Source organism: Cyprinus carpio, chromosome A1 (assembly GCF_018340385.1).
Source record: "Cyprinus carpio isolate SPL01 chromosome A1, ASM1834038v1, whole genome shotgun sequence".
Classification (NCBI taxonomy): Eukaryota; Metazoa; Chordata; class Actinopteri; order Cypriniformes; family Cyprinidae; genus Cyprinus; species Cyprinus carpio.
Window position 1 is genome coordinate 31,585,612 of NC_056572.1, and position 23,626 is coordinate 31,609,237.

The 23,626-nt window shown below is 37.5% G+C and overlaps 4 protein-coding genes across 4 annotated transcripts; 1 reads left to right on the forward strand and 3 right to left on the reverse strand.

Annotated features, from left to right (window-relative positions):
• Window positions 1-1,515: 1,515 nt before the first annotated feature.
• prokr1a (prokineticin receptor 1a) lies at window positions 1,516-9,088 on the reverse strand. Its single transcript, XM_019118123.2, has 3 exons — window positions 8,538-9,088; window positions 6,269-6,805; window positions 1,516-2,585 (listed from the first exon to the last, which is right to left on the reverse strand). The coding sequence occupies exons 2-3, from the start codon at window positions 6,730-6,732 to the stop codon at window positions 1,859-1,861; spliced, it is 1,191 nt and encodes a 396-aa protein (XP_018973668.2). The 5' UTR covers window positions 6,733-6,805; window positions 8,538-9,088; the 3' UTR covers window positions 1,516-1,858.
• A 3,332-nt stretch (window positions 9,089-12,420) lies between these two features.
• Window positions 12,421-14,493, reverse strand: snrpb2 (small nuclear ribonucleoprotein polypeptide B2). The gene is made up of 7 exons (XM_019118474.2): window positions 14,390-14,493; window positions 14,122-14,211; window positions 13,834-14,006; window positions 13,415-13,546; window positions 13,252-13,290; window positions 13,047-13,135; window positions 12,421-12,795 (listed from the first exon to the last, which is right to left on the reverse strand). The coding sequence occupies exons 2-7, from the start codon at window positions 14,183-14,185 to the stop codon at window positions 12,636-12,638; spliced, it is 657 nt and encodes a 218-aa protein (XP_018974019.2). The 5' UTR covers window positions 14,186-14,211; window positions 14,390-14,493; the 3' UTR covers window positions 12,421-12,635.
• Window positions 14,494-14,697: 204 nt separating this feature from the next.
• rnaseh2a (ribonuclease H2, subunit A) lies at window positions 14,698-18,026 on the reverse strand. Its single transcript, XM_019118224.2, has 9 exons — window positions 17,746-18,026; window positions 17,042-17,170; window positions 16,894-16,965; window positions 16,694-16,820; window positions 16,524-16,611; window positions 16,217-16,354; window positions 15,993-16,080; window positions 15,237-15,360; window positions 14,698-15,050 (listed from the first exon to the last, which is right to left on the reverse strand). The coding sequence occupies exons 1-9, from the start codon at window positions 17,900-17,902 to the stop codon at window positions 14,891-14,893; spliced, it is 1,083 nt and encodes a 360-aa protein (XP_018973769.1). The 5' UTR covers window positions 17,903-18,026; the 3' UTR covers window positions 14,698-14,890.
• A 1,875-nt stretch (window positions 18,027-19,901) lies between these two features.
• Window positions 19,902-23,626, forward strand: prdx2 (peroxiredoxin 2; the record flags this gene model as incomplete). The annotated part of the gene is made up of 5 exons (XM_042762555.1): window positions 19,902-19,944; window positions 20,125-20,278; window positions 20,806-20,928; window positions 22,022-22,152; window positions 23,207-23,626. Coding segments are annotated over 5 exons (534 nt in total), but the record flags the coding sequence as incomplete, so codon positions are not given.

Sequence of the window (23,626 nt, forward strand, 5' to 3'; positions counted from 1 at the left end):
GTGTTAACAAAAGCATACGAGATAAAAATGCATTTGCTAAGGAAACCATGTCATTTCAGTTTAGTTCTATTAGTGTTTTAGCTCTTTTATTGTGAATAGTCTTTTACCTGAGTGCGACACATGGCAAATGCAATGCTGTACCAGGTGCGCTAGCGAGCAAGTTTACTACATCAGAAAAGCCATGTATATGGAGCTCGTTATGTGATTCAAACATCAAAATGTATTTAGTTTACAAGTCATGCACTACAGTAAAAGTGTTTTGAGGTCATAACATATGTTGTGCAAGGAACTGCACAAAAACTCTTTATTAACTGATAATTTGCTCCTATGATTTGTGTGAAAAGCAATAAAAGTTTGCATTTCACTGACAATAGTTTCCATTTCAGCTGGAAACTGCAACATTTTTTTTGCAAAAATGCAAGTAAAGCCATTTTTTTTAAACATTATAGTCTGAATAGGACTTACAAACTGAACATTTTGTCTGGCACTTTTATTAAAATCAGTTAAGTCAGGGATTCGATCAGCAACATCATTTCTGCTCTGTCACCTTCAGCAAATCTACACTGATCACTGAAAATGCATGTTGACGTCAGGGGGTCTTTGAGGCAATGTTTTTCCTAATGAATTGGGAAATTAATCCTGTAGTGGATTTAACATTAAAGGTGTCATATAATGAGATTTAAATTTTTCCTTTCTCTTTGGAGTGTTACAAGCTCTTGGTGAATAAAGAAGATCTGTGAAGTTGCAAAGACTAAAGTCTCAAATCCAAAGAGATATTCTTTATAAAAGTTGAGACTTGTCCACATCTCCCTGAAACGGCTCGTTCTAACACGCCCCCACGTCTCTACGTCAGTACGTGGGAAGATTTGCATAACACCGCCCTGCTGTTCACGCAAAGATAGAAGGCGTTCCTTTTATTCTCGTTGTAGTATTGCTGTTGCCGCCGCCATGTCGTATAGACGCTGTGTGTTTCACTGTGAAAGCAAAACTACTTTGTTTGGCCTTCCAAAAGAGGACGATATCCGCTTCGTCATGCCTGGAGCTGATCTGTGCTGGTCGCTGAGGAAATACATCAGCTTTGTACTGTGGATCGCCCGATCGGCTTTCCAGCCTGGGGTCATCACGTGTGGTTGCCGCAAGCTCCTTCGTCGAATCCACCGGCCGCTCCGTTCTCAAGCCCGCCCCCGCCTCTGCTCACTCAAGGCCGCGGTGTGTGACGCTGTTTCATTGAGAAAGCGAAACTACTTTGTTTTTGCCTTCCAAAAGAAAACACGACTATAAATCATATTTATATCAGGTTTATAATGTTTTTTATGTTTATGTCTCGTTGCTCTTGCCAGACAGGACATCACAATAAGTTAAGGGGTGTATCATTTCCGTCACACGCTTGATGCATTCGGCCAGTCACAACACGCTGAATAGCTGGCCAATCACAGCACAGCTCGCTTTTCAGACCGATAAGCTTTGTAAAAATCAACCTGTTTCAGAAGGCGGGGCATAGAGGAGAAACAATAATGTACAGTATGTGGAAAATAATGTTTTTTGAACCTTAAACCACCTAAACACATTTCATTACACCAAATACACAAAATAAATGTTCTTTTTAGCAACATCATATGACCCCTTTAATATATTAATCTGGGAGCATTCACACAAGCCAGTCTCTAATCAATTTTTCATATCACAACTCTTGGCCGAACCATATCACTGGTCTATCATGTTTTTTTGGCTTCCAAAACAAGTCCTTCTTAATTTATTTGTTCCCGTAAATAACGTTTTCATGTCTCTGTGGCTCCTTCCAGATTTATGGACATTTCTTGACCCCCATGATGGCATTGTTGAAGCCTTGTATCACCTTTTAGTTTATTTCTCCATCATTTCTCTTTATTCGTGTACATTCCACATCCTCTGTCACTCGCAAGGATGAAGTCCTAATGTCATCTTCCGCCATCTTTCCAACGATCACTCTCGTTAGCGAGCACCAGTTAGCAATTTTGGCGGCTCTAAAGCACTTTGTGGCATTATTCCTAACGCTGACAAAACACAGAGTGTTAATGACCCCGTTGCTCATAGCGATGCAGTCGATGATGTAGAAAATTACCAGTGAGTTACGGCCACGTGTGATCAGCGCCGGGTAGAAGTCACGCAGCAGTGTGAAACTATAATATGGTGCCCAGCACATAACGTATGCTGCCAGAACTGCGATCAGTGCCACCACCGTCCTGCGCCGCTGTTGTAGCCGTTTACGCAGCTGCTTCGTCGGAAATCCCGGGACATTCTTGAACCACAGCTCCCTGGAGATCTGCGCGTAACAGACTGACATGGTGACCACGGGCCCCAGGAACTCCACGATGAAGATGAAGAGGAAGTAGGAGCGATACATGAGCTGCTGGTCTGCAGACCAGATTTGGGCGCAGAAGATCTTTTTGTCGTGGCCCAGTGAGCTGTGCGGGTATTCGTGCTCTGTAGCGAAGTAGGCCGACGGTACCGCAATGAGGACTGGGATTATCCAAACTCCGAAAATAATCCAGTACGCTGTCTCATACTTCATACGGGGCTTCAGGGGATGAACGATAGCCATGTACCTGTTGAACATAGAAACAATGAAAACTGCTCATTACATATAATTGTTGTAAAAAAAATAAAAACAGCTGAGTTAATTGTCACAAAATAAATTACATTTACATTTCCAAAATTTACAATATAAATATTGAATAATTGATCTGAGTTAATCCACTGATAATTTTTTTTTGTTTTAGTAATCTTTAATCAAAATCTGATTATTTACTTCTGTTCTGGAGAGGGATTCCTTCTCTGATGACGTCAGTTTGATGGCTATGGCAAAAACATCCTTAACCATGCCCCTCCAATCGTTAAATTGCTGTGAGTTACACTGTTTACACTGGACACGACAACTGCACTGCAACCGCAAAAGTCTGTCTACACTGGACGTGACAAAGCGACCCTTGCAAATCATTTGAACTTTGTGTCAGTACATCATAAAAAGAACGAGGCAGCAGTTTACTGTCGGGGATTTGTTGTGTTGCGCTGTTTAATTTGGAAATACGTAGCAACTTCCGCTTCACGCAGACTTTAAAGGGAAACGTGTTGCCACATCAGATTAAAAAAATAAAAATAAAAATAAAACAAGGTAAATCTACTTGAAAATTAACGTTACATACTGTACCAAGACAGATGTATTTTGCATTACTGCAGTGGGAAAAAATCCTGATTTATTTTTTTTTAACCTGTTTATAGTATGACTCTTTCATCTTGCAGCAAGATGAAATCCACTCATATCTCTGCAAACAAGTGTTTATATTTTATGCAGTTTGTATATATGTTTTAATGTTTTAAGTCTTTTGCGTGTTTTGATTTCTTATGGCATCTGCTTGCATTGTAAGTGGAACAGAATAAAATTGAATTCATATATACACACACACACACACACACACACACACACACAAGGGCTGTCAGTTTAATGCATTAACTTAATTAATTAGTTATGAAAAATAACGCAATTGAAATATTTTAACGCAGTTAACGCACTGGCCTGCCCCCGCTGATTTTGTCCCAAATATCATGAGTTTAGATGTGATTTCATACAACAGTACAGTAAATAGTAAAAATTCCACTTCCTTTAATTCCAATTCAAACTTCTGTAGCAAATTCTTAAATTCTGAGTTGTAGCATTTGGACTGGGTCTGGGTTTGAATCTTCTTTAGGAAACTGTGAGCATTTGGAATGCATCTGGTGCTTGGTGTGTGGGCGGTTCGTGGTAGATTTGTATTAGTATTTATCAAACATCAAACAATCCTCGGAACAGTCCAGAAGTAGAAAATGAATCAGGATTACGGGTCTGGCAGCAGTCTATTAACACACACTGACTCTCTGATCTCTCTGTCTGATCTGATCACTGCTTCCCGTTCTTAATGAGATATTTCATAACCTTTTGACATTCATGGTGAATGACAGGCTCCTCCATCACTTGTTCTCTGAATGAATAATACAGCACTATTTCTACCCATTTAAACACTGTCCATTTTGATTAACAGTACATCTTTGCCCACGGCTCTTCCTGTTCTCTCTCATAGGCTGAAATCTGTCTCACTGATGGTAATAATTCTAACTTTATTACTGGTAAATATGAATTTAATTAAATAATATAACAACATGTTACTTGAAATTAATTTGTTTTGTTGTTTGATAGGTTTGTTTTTTTGAATTAGAATCCTCTCCAATCTTTACTGGCTCAATGGGGAACGTTCTAGATCAGCAGGAGTGAACAGAATGTACTTTTGCCCCAAATACATGCGGTTACTGTGATGCATGGGAAGTTTTTTACTTTATTAAAGTTACTATTAATATGCATCGGATGTGCTGCTTGGCGGTTCGTGGGAAACAGCATGCCAGGAGTAACAGGTTGGACGATTTCATGAATGGCATTGTAAGATAAGAGTGGCTCTATTCCAAAACCTAGTCAGCTGCCTAAGTAGGGAGCATTTTAAGGCATCATTTACTCTTAAAAGTAAAGGTTTCTAAAGGGAGGTTTTGCAGCGATGCCATAGAAGAAACCTAAATAACTTCTAAATAACTTTTTTTCACTAAAGAAGTTTTTGTGCTCTGGAAAGTTTCCACTGAAGTTAAAGGTTCTTCATGGAACCATTAATGGCAATAAAGAACCTTTATTTTTAAGTGTGTAGAAGTCCACAGTTCTTTTGGACAAATGCTGCATTATATAGAGAACATAATCCCATAATGCATTGCAATGAGCTCAGTACAAAAAAAAAAAAGTATCCATAAATACAAATATTATGAAAAATATTAAAATACTTCAGTCTATTTTAGTACTATTTTAGCTAATATTTGCATACAGTGTGTTTTTATGCTTATCAGAGTATAATTTGTTATCTTAGTTATATGCTAATATGAAAATCTGTAGCAATAAATTAAACTTTCAAGGCATGCTGTCTTAGAATGTAGTTGTGATAGTAGAAAGCAAGTAAGCAGTTCATTAGGTATTATTTTATTTTTAAAGTGAACATCTGTGAAATGATTTGCTCAAATGTGCTTTAGAATCGATTAAGAAGTTTATTTTTTTTTTAAGGTATGTGTAATGGGTTCACTTTAAGATCTTTAGAGGTGCTCAGACTACTGGATGTACTGTGCCAGGTGCTAATTTTATGCCATGCCCCGTCAGCTGATATCTAAGGCTGTTGCTGAAGGCTAAATACAGCATGTTCTCCCTGGCCATTCAAATATTGACATGCTAATTAGCTAGCTTAGCCTCAGGGATTGGCCAAACGTGATGCAAGCGCCGTGCAATTCCTCACATGCAGGCACCTCAAAAAACACTTAATCCAATTTTTAGTGTCCCTAAATCTGAAATGAAGTCTCTAATCCTGCCTTCGTGTGCTTCTGAGAAGTTCCTACTTGTTAGATTAGAAGTCGTAAATATGATTTTGTGCATAAGTGATTTTGGGTTTTTAAAAAAAGTGCACAAGCTGAGCAGTTTCTCTTTTCATGTGGCACTTTCCATGAATACGGTACAAACTTACAGAGCAAAGCCACTCCAACATAAAATTAACTCAACTAGACAACCCTGTTACAAAAGTTAAGGGAACTTTTAAAGTAATCTATGGGACACGTAAGATAAAAACTAAATAACGTGATAGCTGTATGACAGCATAATTTAGGCAAAAAATAATTACATTATAGTAAAATGAAATAATATTTATACTATGCACACTATCATTCAGAAGTTTGAGGTTAGATTTTCTAATGTTTCCTTCAGAAATCACTCTAATATGCTGATTTGCTGCTGAAGAAACATTGCTGATTATTATCAGTGTTGAAAACAGTTGTGCTGCTAATTAGTTTTGTGGAAACTGAGACATTTTTTTCATAATTCTTTGATTTATAGGGATTTCATTTTACTGTCAATTTCAAGCTGAATTGAATTTCTTTCAAAATTAAAACAAGACTAAGTTTTCAAACCCTATTTGTGCCCTATTCATAGAAAGTGACACTCCTGTCTCATAAAGACAGGAACCTTTTAAAACTTAATGCACTTCATTAGTTCTTAATTTTGTTGCTTTAAATGTGTAATGATGTTTTTTCTGTGTATTTTGGCTTTGTTATGCAGCTGCAACAAATGGAGCTTGTTTCCTTGTGATCAAAACCAATTTACCTTGATTATTAATAGACACATCCCGACCATACAACATTTAACAGTATGCTGCATGAGCTCAGAGAAGCAAACACTCACCTGTCCACCGCGATGGCTAGCAGGGCATTGGTGGACACGTAGAGAGACACAGTCCTAAGGTAGTTAATGGAGACGCAAAGCACAATCCCGTGATCCCATGACAGCTGCTTGATCACGTAATAATCCACCAGAAAGGGACAGCACACTGTGGCCACCAGGAAGTCTGATATTGCCAAGTTGGCGATGAGTAAATTGGTAAGATTCCTTAGTTTTTTGTAGCGTGCCAATGAGGCTATAAAGAGGCAATTCCCAACGCCGCAGACCAGCATGATGCAGACCAGGACCACCGCGATAACGATTGTAGCCACGAAGAACGCTCGTCCCTGGGTCGTGTCTGGGATCTCGTCCACCGGAACCTCGTAATCCAGGGGGATGTCGTAATTTGGCATGAGGTCATGGGGGCTCCCCGATGGGTGGATGAGAGTCCATGTGCAGGTGGAGGTGGTCCTGTTGTCTTCTCCCATCGTCTCTTTTTACTGGTCTGTCAGAGCACCGGGATCTTTCATATTCTTGTCTGAACACATAATTTGTTGCTGGCTGCCAAATTAAGAAAATAAGTTTCCTTAAACTTTTAATTGGCTGCTATTTTTAGAATTTAGTTATTGATATTCTACTATATATTAACATTCATTATTGGTTTTGAGTCTTTTTATAACCTTAATGGAATCTTTTCACTTTTCCACTTTTTGTGGAAAAAGGTACTTTAGATTGTTAAAATACTCTTTAGCCGAAGAAAAAAAATGTTTCTTTTACTGAAAGTTTTTTTTGAGGAAACCCAGAATGGTTCTTTGATGGAAATATTTCAGTGAAGTTTGGCAGTTTAAAACACTTTGCACTCTTATAGACAACAAAAGCTCAGACATTCTGGCTAACATCTCATTTTGGTGCCTAATGGGAGAAAGAAAATTATATGGGATTGGGTTGACATAAATGACAACAAAACATTCACTTTGGAGTAAACTGTGCTTTTAATGGGTGAAAACATTCACAACACAGCTTACTGAAAGATGTGTGACAAAACGGCTAGAGTTTGGAGAGCAAAAAGCTCACAGATGGCCACATTAGGGATGGATTTACGATAATGCTGAAATTTTGGTGCATGTTTACTTAAAACTTACCCTTTTTTTCTGTATACTCTTAAACAAAGCTTACAAAAAAAGATGTTTTTGCAACAATGCAATAGAAAAGAACCACTTTAGTTCCAAAGAATATTTCAGTCAGCAGTTCTTTAAATATATATATTTGAATTTGAATTAGATTGAAGAATTTTTTTTAATAATCTGAAGAACTTTATTTCATTATAAAGAACCTTTTTTTTTGCACTCGAAAGATTCCATCAATGCCAATGAAGAACCTTTATTTTTAAGAGTGAGGGGTGTTTTGAATCTCTTCTTCACCTTCTTTTGATTGTTGTCGGGTGCTTGAAACAGTATGAGGCTGCTATAACAAATATGTTCAGGCTATTAAATGATAAAAAGTTTTTTCCCACATGACCTAAAGGCCAATTGGACTTGCACTGAGCTTCTACAACATAAATGTAAATTCTAGTTATAAAAAAGGGGATGATAAGAATAAAGAAAAAATGTAGGGATGGCCTTTTAGTTAGATTAGATTACACTGAAATTGAACTATAATGGACAAAAATGCACGGCAAGACAAAGTAAAATAACTATATATATATATATATATATATATATATATATATATATATATATATATATATTTACAATAAAGCATGCACAATGAACAGGTAAAGCACGCATTTCAGTCTGTGGTGTAGTCTATAAACATGTGAAGAGTTCAGATGCAAAAGCCTCGAAGTGCCCTTTAAAGTTTTCTTCTAAAATAAGGATTTTGATCAGGCTCCTGTGTGTAGATTGAGTCGTTTCACTCTAATGGCAACGAATAGGTTCTTTTCTTTGCCATTAAAGTAAAATAACTGATCATAAACAGAGAAGCCTGAAAAAAATGACAGTTTTAGAAGAAAATTTTACTTACACAGAGGCTTTTGCGTCTTAACTCCTCATGCATTCTGCTCTTCTAAAACTAATTTATGTCCGTTGTTTACTGGTATTAATTTGCATTTAAACGAACCCAACATCTGTCTCATATTTAAATGCTTACGAACTTTCTAAAGGCTGTTAGCTGTAGTCTATACGCCCTTACACACTCAATCTGATCTTTTACAAAAATAAGCGCAAATTTGTAGAAAAAAAAAATACACTGAACAACTGCATTTTCTCTTCAGGAATAAAAATGAATATCCTACCTTCGCAGAATTTCTCCTCTTGTTTTTCTCTTTTGCTCTCCGCGTGAGGACGAGCGCATCTTCAGATGTGTCTGCTGTAGTTTCTGCTGGATGTGATCGTGCTGTTCTCTCTTCTGGTGAATGAATAATGCCCTCTAGCGACACTACTGTCCGCCAGTTCAACGCATTTTTATAAACACATGCTAATAAATCCCCCAGTACTCAGATAATAGCCACTATGCTGTCTTTAGAGCTAGTTTGACCAGCTAGCAGTTAGCCAAGAGGTTGTCAGTCTTACTTTTGTGATTTAAATTGGGTCATTCTACCTTTTTGTATCTGACTAAAACGTTATAACCAGTCACGAAGAAAACAAAATAGATGACTAATTTTTTAAAGACTTGTCTAAGCAGTTTATGCATCTGGTCCAGGGTTATGAAATGGATAGCTTTGACAACAGTTGATGAAAACAACGACCGGACGAACCACGGAATAGAAAAATGTCAATGAACCCGCCAAATCACTACGTTGCTAGGCAACTGTAAACGGTCGTTTATTCTTTTTATTTTAATCGCTGTATACCACCACAGTTTTATTTTTAAAAACTATTTTATTGATTGTATGGGGTTGTTTTGGTTTTTTTAAGGTTAGGAAAAAGTTCCTTACAATAGCAAATTAATGTTCTCATGTGGCTGTTTGTATTAATAATCCAGAGTTAAACATGAAAATGGCGGGAAAAACGTTATTTTCCCCTTCATAGTGCAATATTTAGCACTTGTAATTTTGGAAGCTTATAATTTTGGCTATTTTTGCTCTCTTGTTTGGTTCACTGATAAGTGAACATGAGATTCATGAGATTCATTCATTCAGTTTTGTTCATATTTCTGTACTCATGTGATTCTTTGATATTGATCTGTTTTCAGGTACCAGCAAAACTTTGAGAGAAACAATCTAGTTCAGCCTCAGATATAAACAGTCTTACTGACAGTGTGATAAAGGGTCAACCGTTGACACAAGGCCGAGACTGCGTAGGCATTCTTTCAGGTAATTTTATTGGGCAAATAAATCTCGAAATCCATCAAAAACATGTCCTGGTCCATATTTCACCCAATAATATAAAGGATAACAGACGAATATTTCATTACATTTCATGTTATTTTGTTTAGATACTGAAGACTACTCTAGGAACATAACCTTTTTTCAGGTTATCGTGTGTCACACTGTTTTCATAACATAAAACAAATTTTCCCATTAAAACAAATCATTAACAATGAAAGCATGTCATTTAGACTTTCAAAATGTGATGGAGGTGAACAAGCTTCTTGAACTTATAAAGTAACTGGTCAGAATGCAAAAACTGCATCAATGGCTTCATTGTCTTAATGCAAAATATATCTTATTTTTTCTTTAAATTTAGGGTCGAAATATGACTATTCATGGGATTCACAAGATGTGATTCTGTTTGCTGAATGCTAAAAATGGAGAAAGGAGAAACGAAGGAGAAAGTGAAACAGGTGTCGTGTTAAAGATTTATTCACATGCTGTCCTCCACACACACAATACTACACTCCCTGACAGAATCATTCCTGAACATCCTCTGGATTTACAGCTCTAGATTGCTGCATGGACAAAACATCCCTCCCTTTCTCTAAATCACACACACACACACACACACACACACACACACACACCGTCCTGGGAAAAGTGAGTCGTAAAGGCAGCTCTGAATCCACAAGCAGCTGAATATCAAACAGTGATCTTGTAGAGACGGTGCAGATAAGCAACGCAGCAGGACAGAATTAGAACTTTCTCGTCATAATGAGTGAAGCTCATTATAACAGTAAGTGAAGAAGGAGTGAGGCTTTAATGGTGGACAGCTGTGTACATCCATTAAACTGCATGAGAGACCCGGTGAACTCGTCTGACAGCAGCAGCGGTAGAGTAGACGCCTCCCAAGACCGTCCCAAACACACTGTCTGAATGTCCAGCACGCTTGAGCTACTTCACAGATTGTGTGAGGCTAAATGATGTCAGAGCGGCGTAGAAAGAGATGACTGGGCTGTCATGATGACGAGAGATCAGTGATCTGCTCATTTAGAGAGTAAATCAGGGATGACGGTCGCTGATATCTTCTCATTGCCTTTTCCCCATTAGATCACTGTCTTTATAAAAAGACTTGCTGTGAGACCACAACGGGAAAGTTGTTCAAAGTTAAACCATTTTAAACCTTTTGGGTCATTGCTGTATGGTTGTTAGGGTGTTTTGTTTGGTTGCTAGGGCATCTGTGGAATTGTTTTGAAGCTTAAGGGTGAATTTTGTTGATGTTTTTGTGTTTTGTTTGTTTGATTGGGGCTTTAATGTCACTGAATTTCAATCAGAGTTGTGCAACACTCAGTCACCGTTTACGGATACCATAGGAGTGAATGGGAAGTGCCGTAAGCTGAATCCCAGCTGTCACAAAAAGTCAGTGACTTCTCTTCTAAAACGAACTTTTTCGATGTAAACTCTAAAAATAGTTCAATTTAAAAGCATTGCTCAGTGCAAAACATGTTGAAGATTAGTTTATAGGCTGCCGATTCATTAAACGATGAACAGTTTCCTCTAAAAAGCTGTTAATTCAGTGTAGTGAAGCCTCTCCTCCACTGACATCCACATAAGAAAAACGCCCTCTGGTCTCCTTTCTGTTAGCATTTGCTGTTATGTTTTTTTTTGGCTAATGGTTGCAGGCTTGCCTTCTAGTGGCTTTGATCTGTGGTTGTTTGCAAGCAGTGCTTGGTAGATTACTTACAAATTGTATCCTCAAATTTACTCATTTGGATGAGGCAGTTAACATGGGATTGCATTACATCCTGCAACACCTCGGCAGACCTGGGAATTATGCAAGGATATTATTTGTGGACTTCAGTTCGGCCTTCAGTTCTGACCTTCTCTCAGACAAACTAACCCAGCTCTCCATGTCCACCTCCATCTGTCAGTGGATCACCAGCTTCCTGACAGACAGGCAGCAGGCTGGGTAAACTCACATCCAGGATCATCATGATCAGCACTGGTGCCCCTCAGGGATGTGTACTCTCCTCACTGCTCTTCTCCCTGTATACAAACTAATAATGCACTGCAAAAGACCGTCTATAAAGCTCCTGAAATTGCAGATGACACTGGCATCATCTGCCTCATCCACAAGAGACGATTCTGCTTACAGACAGGAAGTTAAGGAGCTGGCTGTTTGGTGCACTCACAATAACCTAGAACTGAACACGCTCAAAACAGAGGAGATGAATGCGGACTTCAGGAGAAGCACCCCAGCACACCCCCCACTCCCCATCATGAACAGCACTGTAACAACAGAATCATTCAGGTTCCTGGGCACCATCATCTCTCAGGACCTGGCATGGGACACTCACATAGACTCCATTGCTAAAAAGCTTCCCAGTTAAATTTACCTGTTGAAAAATCCCTGTAGCAAAACATTTTTTCTGTCCATTCAACCCACTTATCAGAACGCTTTTAATGGAGCTATATTTATTTATGTATTGCAATGACGCTTAGTGGAGGGTTATTATGTGCTGGGACTAATTTGATAGTATCTGTCAATTATGCAAACCTCTGATCCTGACATTTTAAAAGCAGCATGTCTGGAAATGTCTGTGGCCTCGTTAGTCCGATCTCCAGTGTCTGGTCCGTCATATAAACATGACCGATTTAATCTGCTGTGGACATTCTGCTGCTTTGTGATACTTTGCCTACAATAAAATGCACATTCTTGCAATTAAAATATCAAAACAGATTGGATACAGACTTGATGAAAATGCAGAATGGTGTATGCCCTTTAACCAGTGTTTCTGTCAATGCTGCATCATGCTGCTGCATATTATTTTTGGGAACTGTCCTTTTAAACTCAATCAGAAAATTTCAAAAATATGGTACATTTATTTTAGATGCTAATTTTATTAGCCCAAAGTACAAAATAAAGACCTGTCCTGGAATATCATGAAGTCCTCAGTGACCAAATAATTCCCATACAAAAAAAAAAAAAAAAAAGCTTGAATGTCAAGACAAGCACAAATCAGAAGTGAGGATCCACTGATCAAAGCCTCAGTTACAGTCCAGTAAGTGTGAGCCAGGTCATTTTTTAGCATATGTGATTTTCATGGCGCAGGTGGCTGTGATTCTGAATCCCTGTAGCGCATCTTTCGCGACTCCGGCTTGAGCCTCGCTCTCAAACTCCACAAACGCAATGTCATGCTTTCCAGGGACCAGGCGCACTTCTTTAAACCCTGGAAACCTGGAGAGATGGAACAAGACAATCTTGCTGAAAAAGCTGGGTGATATATAAATCTATCAATACTTATGTATTTTTAATCAAAATGGCAAACAGAGTACATTTAAAGTGTTTAATAAAAGTGAAACGCCCTCCACATTAAAAACAAAACAACATCACTAGAACATTACATAAAAAAAGGTTACAGATAATAATTTTGCATTTATTACCAAAACATTAACTTTTTTCGAATGTTTACTGTATTGAAAACTTACTGGTTGAATAACATGGAGAGCATCATTTCGTTGGTTTCTTCTGGGAGATTATTCAGGAACAGAATATAATTTGGTGGGTTGTCAGGGACCTAAAACAATATAAAATCATTTATTATTAGGTACATAAACAAAACAATGTATTTTTTTAAAAAATACAAAAAAAAAAATCGAATCACAAAATAAGCATGTAAATTGTGTGATGTACCTGGACTGTGGCAGGCGGAGGAGGTTGTGTGTTAACTCCCTGCAGAAAAAAAAAGAAGTTACTCAGTTTATCTGTTTTTCTTTAAATGTACATTTCACCACAACTAGGTCGTCAATATCATTTTCTAATCACAATGCCTCAGCAAACATGCATTTCAACTCACCTCTGGTTTCTTGTTGACATTGGCGGCCTGTTCCAGAGCTTTCTTTTTCTTCTCTTTCTTCTTTTCTTTATCTCCATACGTGCCTCTCATCTTAGAGATCAGGTCCGAGTCTGTTTTTGCATACTGGATTCGCTAGAAGTACATCCTAAGGTTAGCAACTGAGAAATGTGTTTTTTTGTATTGTGTTTTAGATTGTAGTATGTTATATAATGTTAGAGACTGAGTATTGTAAACTCCCTTAGGGAATCACAGATGAAAGAAACGTAATATATGCAGGTAAATTATGGCATTTTTACATTATGGATAAACTCCTTCCTGAGTGATCTAATTATAACTTAAAGTTTAAAGTGAATCAAAAGACCGTATTCCGCTCATTATTTTCTGAAATGTTTTGTTTTGTAGTGAGCTGTGGCACTGACCATGGGTTTATTGTAGAAAGGGAATCCCTGAAGCTGTCTGAGGGCATTGGTGGCTGCTGCAAGCTCTCTGAAGATCACAAACGCCTGACCCCTCATCTTCATGGTCTTCATCGCAACAATGTCCATAACCTGGCCGAACTGGGAGAATAAGGCGTACAGGGATCTCTTCAACTCTAGATAAGATGCAAGAAAAAAAAAACTGCACAAAAGTTTCTCAATCATATCAATTATACAGTTTAATGGTCAAAGGGAGGGAAAAAAAGAGAGCAAACGTGTCAAAGACTTTACCTTCTTTCTTGATCTTATCGTTAACATTGTTGATATAGATGGTGTGATTCGGTCGTATGTCCATGATTAATAATCTCAGGTAAAACCACACTAAGATACAGAGAGAGGCACAAAAAGAGAATGAATACAGAGAGCAGTTCACGTGAACAACTCGCAATGACAAAACACACGTTAGTACAGACAGTTCAGACTGCTTTCTAAATTATAAACGTACAAATAATTTACTAAACATTAATAAAACTGAATGAATCCCTTCAAACAAACTCACCACACTGTTGAGTTCAAGCGGAAACTGTCGCTGTGCGTCTTCCTCCTTTAGTTTATTGCTGTGAAACAGTTGCGCCACCTGCTGTCGCGGAGTGATATAAACATCTGAGCAGAGCACAAAAGCCTGAAGGTTTATATAAAAAAATAAAAAAACACCTAACACGTCAATTCATCTTCCCCAAAAGCATCGTAAACATGTTCTGAGTGGTTGCTAGTAAGACAGACATATAGGATGACTAATATTCTCGGCCAATTTTGTACCACTTCTGAAAACATTATTTAAAAATCCAAGACACATTCAAAAAGATATGAAAATGAAAACATTTTATTGATTTTACATCCAGAAACGAATAATGCACGCAATAAAAAAACACAAATGAGCATATAATACATTGTGGTTCATGTACAGTTCATTATTTGCGATATTATGCTGGACATTTCCAGTTGACGTGTGTTTTGTGATATGTTGAGTGCTTCTGTCATTGATGGACAGTGCTTGTGTTCAGAGTGTGTTGATGCTCTGGAGTTTGCGCTCAGTGAAAAAGCGGTGTGTGTCTCGTGTGTGTGAGAGCTCTGACGGTTTGCCGCGGCTGAAATACGACAGCATTGAGGTGTTATTCTGACGAGCAGCGGCTTTTTCCCCATCTTCCTCATCGTCGTCCCTACACACAAACAAACACATTTAATATTGAATTCCAAGCAAAAATACACAAGTACTAACATGTTCGGACAGAAAAGATATTTGTGTATTTAACATGTTATGTGTAAGCACTAAAGAAAATGAAACTGCAGCCAGTCTGAGTGTTTTCTGAATATGAAAAGGCAGTGCCCTCTGCTGTCAGACTCACCAGTGAACAGCAACAGCTTTACTGTCCATGAGCGTCTGCGCTGTGCTCCAGCTGAACCTCACAAACTGAGGATAACCAAACACTGGGTCCAGATGCTTCAGCAGCCAGCTCTTAGTTTTGGGATCTAAACACACACAGAATAAATCATAATATTTAATTTGAGCCAAGTACTGAACTCTTGGGTCTGTAAAATTTTTAAAAAGTTTTTGAAAGAAGTCTTTTCTGCTCACCAAGGCTGAATTTTTTTTAAAAACTGTTTTCTATGAATATACTGTAAAATGTCATTTATTCCTGTGAAGCAAAGCTGAATTTTCAGCATCATTACTCCAGTCTTCAGTGCCACGAGAACTTCAAAAATCATTCTAATATGCTAATTTGACGCTTAAGAAACATTTCTGATTATCAGCGTTGAAAAAAAAGTTGTGCTGCTTCGTATTTTTGTGGAATCTGTTTTTTAAATCCTTCGTTGAATAGAAAGCATTTATTTGGAATATATATATATATTTTTTATCACATTATAAATGTCTTTACTATCATTTTTGATCAACTGAATGCGTTCCTGCTGACTTAAAGTATTAAAGTAATAATTTTAAAAACCTTAATGACCCCAAACTTTTGAACAGTAGTATATATGTGCCAGTAAAACAGCAGTAATTGACACTAGTGCTCATTTAAAAATATCTAAATATGGTTAGTCTACCTTTAATTGTAAAAAAAAAAAAAAAACACTTTTATGGAAATGGACTCTAAACTGACCATTAGGATACCCAGAGCCATAATCTGTGTCCACTTCGCCCAAATCTTCTGCAAATTTCCAGGATTTGACAGCATGGTCTCTAGCCACCTACAAAGAGAACACATTAGTCAAAAATATAACAAAATAAAATCATATGCATATATCCTTCTTATAGAGTTAGCAGATATTTTTCCTCTAATAACTGATATTCCCCTTACAGCATCCACCTCTGAAGGAACCATACCTTGGCACAGATACTGGCAGCGCTGACGATGGGGAAGAGCGAGTCAGCTTTGGGACGGACGGTGACCTCCACCCCCGGGAACCGCTGGGAGAGCTTGTCCTGATACTTCTCTGCAGGACCTACTGTATCCACAAACACCTGAGAGGTATGAAATACACGTCATTATAAAAATTATATATTCCTATATTATATATATAAAATCAATTATAAAAAATATATTATTATTATAAAAAAAAAAAAAAAAAGACACGTCATAACGGGCTTCATCACCAGATCTGCTGTGTATCATACAGGTGTTGGTTTGTACCTCTTTGAGCTGCACCCCACAGTCCAGGGCGTGCTGCACCAGGCCAATCGCTGCATCATGTGACAGCGCATTCAGATTGTATTTTGCTCTGAAAATATAAGCACAACAGGTTTAAAAGATTCTTTTGACTCTAATCACCAGCCTTGGCCTGCATGCATGTGTGCGTGTACCTCTGCAGCATGCTGGTGGAAATGGTGTTTGGCGAGAGGATCTGAAGAGCCCAGCCTACAAAGTCTTTGGCCTCATCGATCTTCAGAAACAGGTTCTCTCTCTCTGCCTCCGTCAGCGTCTTTGAGTCTAAACATGCGACAAAAATACTGCAGATATCCACAGAATCTGAACTCCTGTCAAGGTCTGCTCTGTTACCAACCTGCCACTTTCAGATTCTTCAGGTCTTCCTTTCTGGATACAGGGCAGAAGCATATCCCATACACCATGGGTCCTGAAATACAGCATGCCAGATTTATACTCCAGTTTCAATCACAAAAATGGTCTTGTCCAATGAGGATGACACTCACCCAGTACAGGACCCCTGCCCGCCTCATCGATGCCCAGGCAGCAGTCCTCGGTCTTACACTCGTCCGGGATGGACGAGGACAAGCGGCAGCTCACGGAGTTATCCGCCTCAAAATCACTCAGATCCATGTCTGATCATTTGGATAAAAAAATGACTACTTTTTAACAAAATATATTACAATTAAAGTAAACATAGGTCTGAATTTTAAGATTAATTTAAGCATTACAAAAATGCATATCACAAAAATTATTAAATAAATATCATTAATAGCATTACAAACAATAATAAATAACATAAAAGACTTTGAAAATATAAATTTAGCTTTATATTCATTTTCACAAAAATATTAAGCAGCACAATTTTTTTCCACATTGGTAATAAGAACTATCTTGCTATTGTGCAAATAATCAAGTTATATTGAATAGTATTCGACCAGAGCATGTTTCTAAACATGAAAACATATCCAGTAAATCACATGTATTATTATTCCCTGTATAAAATACAGAATTTAATAACCCATAACTTATTTTCTCCCGCATCTGATACTGAAATCAATCAATAATACGAGAATAATCCACAATGAGTGGAGAAAACGTGAGGTTTGTTCACTCTTATTAACTAACAGGGTATTCAAAAGCATCATAGAAGAATGTGTTTAACCATTAAAGTGTGTAAAAGTTCCTGCATAAACAAACTCGCACGAACCTGTGTGTTTGCAGCGCGCCTCAACCGGAAATACAGAATTGGCGCGAGTGTGACAGAGCAGCGTGACCTTTGACCTACAATACTGGAAGGACAACGGGTATTTATTACTGCATAGAAAAATAAGACTCACTGAAACATATTTAAAAACACAGCTCATATCTAAAACCACGCAGCGAACGCGTTTAAACGTGTGCCCCCACAACGCTCCATCGCGGTGGATTGTGGGAAATGGAGTTCATGGGACGTTTGGTTATTTTCCCGATTTTTTCTTGTAATTCAGTGTTTATTTGCCTTCACGTGAAGTGCAGAAATGTAAAACACGAATAGGGAGGTGAGCAGTAAATTATTTATAAATAGAGGTTAAGAGTGATGAGTTGTCATTAAGTATAAACTTGAGGTTAGCATTGCAAAACACTATGCATATGCTTTTTGTGCGGTTTGTTCTCGTGTTGTGGATGTAAAATTTGTCTAAAATAATGAATTTCTTTTAAATTTATTTAAAATTTTCTGACATGTATGTTAATCAGTCAAAATCAAAAATACAAGACATCGTGCATCTAAATGCACAGTTTTCTGAAATGTTTCTGAAATCGTATCCAAACTGGAATCTGTCATTAAACTAAAACGCAAAATATGGCTTGAAATTGTAAACGAAATGCATGAAGTGAGGCGGTGCACTGAAGCACGTGGATCCTCCCTCTTCACGTTGAGTTTTGCAGCAGGTCGCGCGGCTGGAACTTCCTGTGCTCTGCTCGTGCGTCAAAGGAAAGTGAAATTTCGCTTCCACATCACAGAACAGGTGCGTTTTTAAGTCAACATATTACTCTTTTGATTAAAATCCCAATGGTTATTTAAATGCACAAATGCTTAATGCATAGTTTTGCTGATTAATACTGAACAAAAGAGCGCGTGGAAAACACCGGCGTTGTTCTCCTGCGGATTGCATCGTTTTTTATCAACTGTTTGACATCTCTTAACGCATTGAAATGTATTTATTGTGTCAGACTGTTAGTATTAGTCATTTCAACTGTTATGATTCACGCAGTGCTACTTTTATGCAGTATCTCTCGACTGATCGTGCTTAGCTGTCGTGGCTAAGCAGCTAAACGACTTTCTGAAAATATTAAACGTTTTAATGTCGTTTTAATATGCATTTCGTCTTTTGCATGTTTCCAGACACTGTATATTACAAGTCAGCATGGGTCTTAGCAGAGCCTTAAGTTAGCGCACACTTGTCTCGGCCTTCTCCGGCCCATTTCCACCTTTTTCCTGCATGTTTCAGGGCAAAGTCTCGAGGGTCGTTGACCATTCTTGTATTTTCTAGGGGTGGATACTATCAGCTTTAAGCAGAGATACTGAGCTGGCAGGCGCTATCAGAGCGTGGAGGGCCGCACGGAATCGACCTCTGAGCCAAGTGCACTTATAAAACACGCTCAAGTCCCTCTTTTAAGAGAAAAAATGACTAAATTGCTCGTGCATTTGGTCTGTAGCTGAACTGAGATAAAGACTTGTGTAAAAGGCCACATTTAGACTAAACCACTTCTTGAATCAGAAGCCCATTGTTCAGAACAACTGACCATCATGTGACCTGCTGTGTGTGTGTTTGTTGCATACATTATAAACTGAGACTCTGGTTCAAACACGAAACTTACTTATCTTGCAGATTTTTTTTTTTGTTACATTAGAAGCTCTCTTTCCTATTCTCATTTCAGAACTAATATTTTGAGGTAAATATAATTTGGTAAATGACTTAGATGAGTTTAAGTCACCCAAAAATGAAAATTTCAGTCATCATTTAATCACACTTAAGTTGTTCTAAACCTGTGTGGATTTCTTTCTTCCACTGAAGATATTTTGAAGAATGTTGGAAACCGAACAATTTTGGTTCTCATTGACTTTCATAGCATTTTTTCCCCCATACTATAGTCCAGCAACTGTTTGGTTACAGACATTTTTCAAAATATCTTTTTATGTTCATCGGAAGAAAGGAATTCCCACAGGTTTGGAACAACGAAAGTGTGAGTAAATTCTAATAATAATATTTCTGATGTTCTTCTAGGATTTTTTTTGGTTAACAGTGCCAAGCAAGCTTCAAAGTTTTTTTTTTATGTGTTGGGATCGGTAATACTGATATTTGTTTTGTTGTTGAATATTTTTTTGGCGGACAGTTTAAAGACGTTCAGCTCTCTGAATACAGAGGTGAGCATCAGACGCTCCACACATTGTGTTTTGTAGATTAGGACGAGAGTATTTGAAATGCCATTCTAACCTACTTTTTGTTTCCATTGCATCATGTTACTAGACATCAAACCCACTGACTGGCTTACAGGTGTAACCTGTTTTCACTTCATCTTTATTTTGCCTCCATTTCTCCTTTAGGGAAGTATGTGGTGTTGTTTTTCTATCCACTTGATTTCACCTTTGTGTGTCCTACCGAGATCATCGCGTTCAGTGAACGGGCCGCTGAGTTTCGTAAAATTGGCTGCGAGGTCATCGCTGCCTCCACCGACTCTCATTTCAGCCATCTGGCATGGTGAGGATCCTGCTTTTATTCCTACGTTATCCACATCTAAAGGACTACACTGGCTACTTTAGAGAAAAATCTATATTTGATATCATTAAAACGTTGTAAAATATCTAGTCCCTTCATTATAAAAAGTAATTTATTCTAGATCAATATTGCCAGTGGTCCTATGTTAGATGTCACTGTTGGTTTTCTCTGGCTTGTGAACGTGATTCTTAGCAGGCTTTCTGTGGCTTCACCCAGTTCGTGGTTATCTTTTATGTTCTCCTAACCAGCCTGGCTTTGATAAGAGCTACTATAAAGTGTTAGAGAAGCACAGATAAAGGAAGGGTGTAGCGCTTTGTTAGTTCTAGAAACTGCCACTTAAAATCACATTGACCTTTTATTTAGAGAGCATTATTATTTACACTTATTACTACTACTTCTAATAGTAAATGTTTAGGTTTAAAAAAACAGACTTTTCTCAAATAAAATAATGATATAATAATAATATAATATATATTATAAAAACATGACTGTTGGCTTGTTCCTGATAGGATCAACACACCCAGGAAGCAGGGTGGCCTCGGCTCCATGAACATCCCACTGGTGGCTGACCTGACTCAGTCCATCTCCCGCGATTACGGTGTCCTGAAAGAGGATGAAGGCCTCGCCTACAGGTCTGTGAGGATGTGCTCATGCTTGCACTGATTCAGTTAAACTGTAACTACTTACCCCCTCTTGCTTTCAGTGCATGATTGCAGCAGAAATTAATGATCAAGGGTGCTCGATAACATCCAGGTGTACTGCAGCGTGGGCAGGGTACAGGGACTATGAGAAGAATATTAACTTTAAGTAGATTTTATTGCTCCTTGGAATTCTATATCAAATGTTCACTCTATGATTATGAATTGATGTTCCGGGTTCAAACTTCAGCATTTGACACAGATATTATATAATATTATACACGGCTATTTAGAAGTTTGGGTGCTTTTATTTAAACAGTAAAAGTACTACAGTACAGCGATATTTTAAAATATTCCAGAAGTTAAAATGAACTATTTTATATTTAAATAAATGTAAAAATGTCATTTATTCCTGTGATGCAAAGCAGAATTTTCAGCATCATTACTCCAATCTTCTGTCACAGGATCCTTCAGAAATTATTATTTAATTTGGAAATGTAATTTAACTTAATACTTTTTTACATAATTATCAGTGTTGAAAACAGTTGTGCTGCTTATATTTTAGTGGAAAGCATGATACATATTTTTGGAGTTTTTTTTTTTTTTTTTTTTTTTTGATGAATAGAAATTTCAAAAACCAGCATTTTATGAAATAGAAATCTTTTCTAACATTATAAGTGTCTTCACTGTCACTTTTGATCAATTTAATACATAATTGCTGATTAAAATATACATTTTTATGAAAAAATCTTATTGACACCAACCCTATAGGTTTTTGCGAAATAAAAAAAAATATAAATAATATATACACTATGTATATGAGTTGTGAATTTGTCTAAATGCAATTGTCATCCTTTTTGAAGTAAAGTGGGGATACCTTAAATTATTCATTTACTTTCATTAAGGAACCTGTTGACCTTTTTGTAATAATCAATATTATTCAATGAATTCACTGAACTTGATTTGCAGATAAAACATTCCTTTAATGTTGAAAACTAATTTAAGAGCACTTCTACAGATTTTATTGTAAACTGAGCAAGTTGCTTTAATAACAGAGAGTTTTCTGTCTCTTGTCCTGCTCCCACAGAGGTCTGTTTGTGATTGATGATAAAGGCATCTTGAGGCAGATCACCATCAATGACCTGCCGGTGGGTCGCTCGGTAGACGAGACGCTGAGACTGGTGCAGGCCTTCCAGCACACCGACAAATATGGAGAAGGTGAGTGAGACGGGGCTCTTTCTGAAAGTCCTGTTTATCTTGAGTGGACCGCATGTGGAAACATGCTCTAAAATGTTTTGGGATCCGATCACTCAAACCACATTTAGAGGAGGTCAAAAACATGTACCCACATTGTATTTGTAGTGTAAACACAGATGCATCCTGATGCCAACGAAGAGCTGTTTGCTTGCATATTTATACTGTACCTCCAAATTGAGGGTTTTAAGCCCAGACTTGTACTATCTTGTATCTGCTTGGTTTGTACTTGAGACATCGTGTTTGAAGTGCGATTAAATTCAGGTGTATTTGAGAGCATCACTATGGTGACTCTTTGCTTTATCCTGACTGAAGTGATGTGTGTAACTGTGGAGTCTGATCACAAGTGATCACAGGATGTGTAATGAGAGAGTGACCGTCCATATGCAGAGGTGTTGAGTAACTACTCAGTACTCACATTACAGCTGTTTCTGGTGACATCCTGTTTGATTTACAATGGAAAACAACTGGCTCATCTTTCAGTTTGGGGTCATAAACATTTTTAGTTTTTTGTTATATTTTCATTCAGCAGGCTTGCATGAAATTGAAAGTGACAGTAAAGAAATCCCCAATTATATATAATGAATAATTATATTACAACTTCTATTCTATTCATTATTCCTTTTTTAATTTTTATATATAGTATGTATTATATTTTACACAAAGATATGAGGCAGCACAACTGTTTTCAACACTGATGATAATAATGTTTCTTGAGCAGCAAATCAGCTTATTAGAATGATTTCTGAAGGATCATGTGACACTGAAGACTGGAGTAATCATGCTGTAAATTCAGCATTACATCACAGGAATAAATTACATTTTACAATCTATTCAAATAGAAATTTGTAATTTTAAATAGTAATAATATTTCACAATATTATTGCATTTTGTTATGAAATGAATGCAGCCTTGGTGAGCAGAACAGACCAAGAAATGTTCACAGAAGGCGATGCCAAAATATTCATTTTCAGTCTCCACAGAGGTTTATAATAAGGTGTCTGTCTGTTCTCCGTAGTTTGTCCTGCTGGATGGAAACCTGGAAGTGACACTATTGTTCCAGATGTGCAGAAGAGCAAGGAGTTCTTCTCCAAGCAGTAACAGTCCTGCCGTGTTTCCCGGATCGTGCTCCCGTTCAGTGGGACGCTAGAGCACTTAACCTTAGCCTGAGAGTTCTTGAAAAGTTGTCTAAGCCAGCATAACAAACTCTTTGCAGTTTAAATGCACTTGTTAGAGAGATTTCTTTTCCTTTTCATTGTCTGAAGAAAAAGATGTTACAGTCAGCATCTCCCATGCACTGAAATATCTGTAGTTTGTTTTCAGCGGTATTACATATTTAGTACTCAGTGAACATTAGATTCTTTTTGAATTGTTTCAAGTTGTTTAACAATCTGGTGATCATCAATATCTGTCAAATAAACGGGCTGTTATTGTGTGA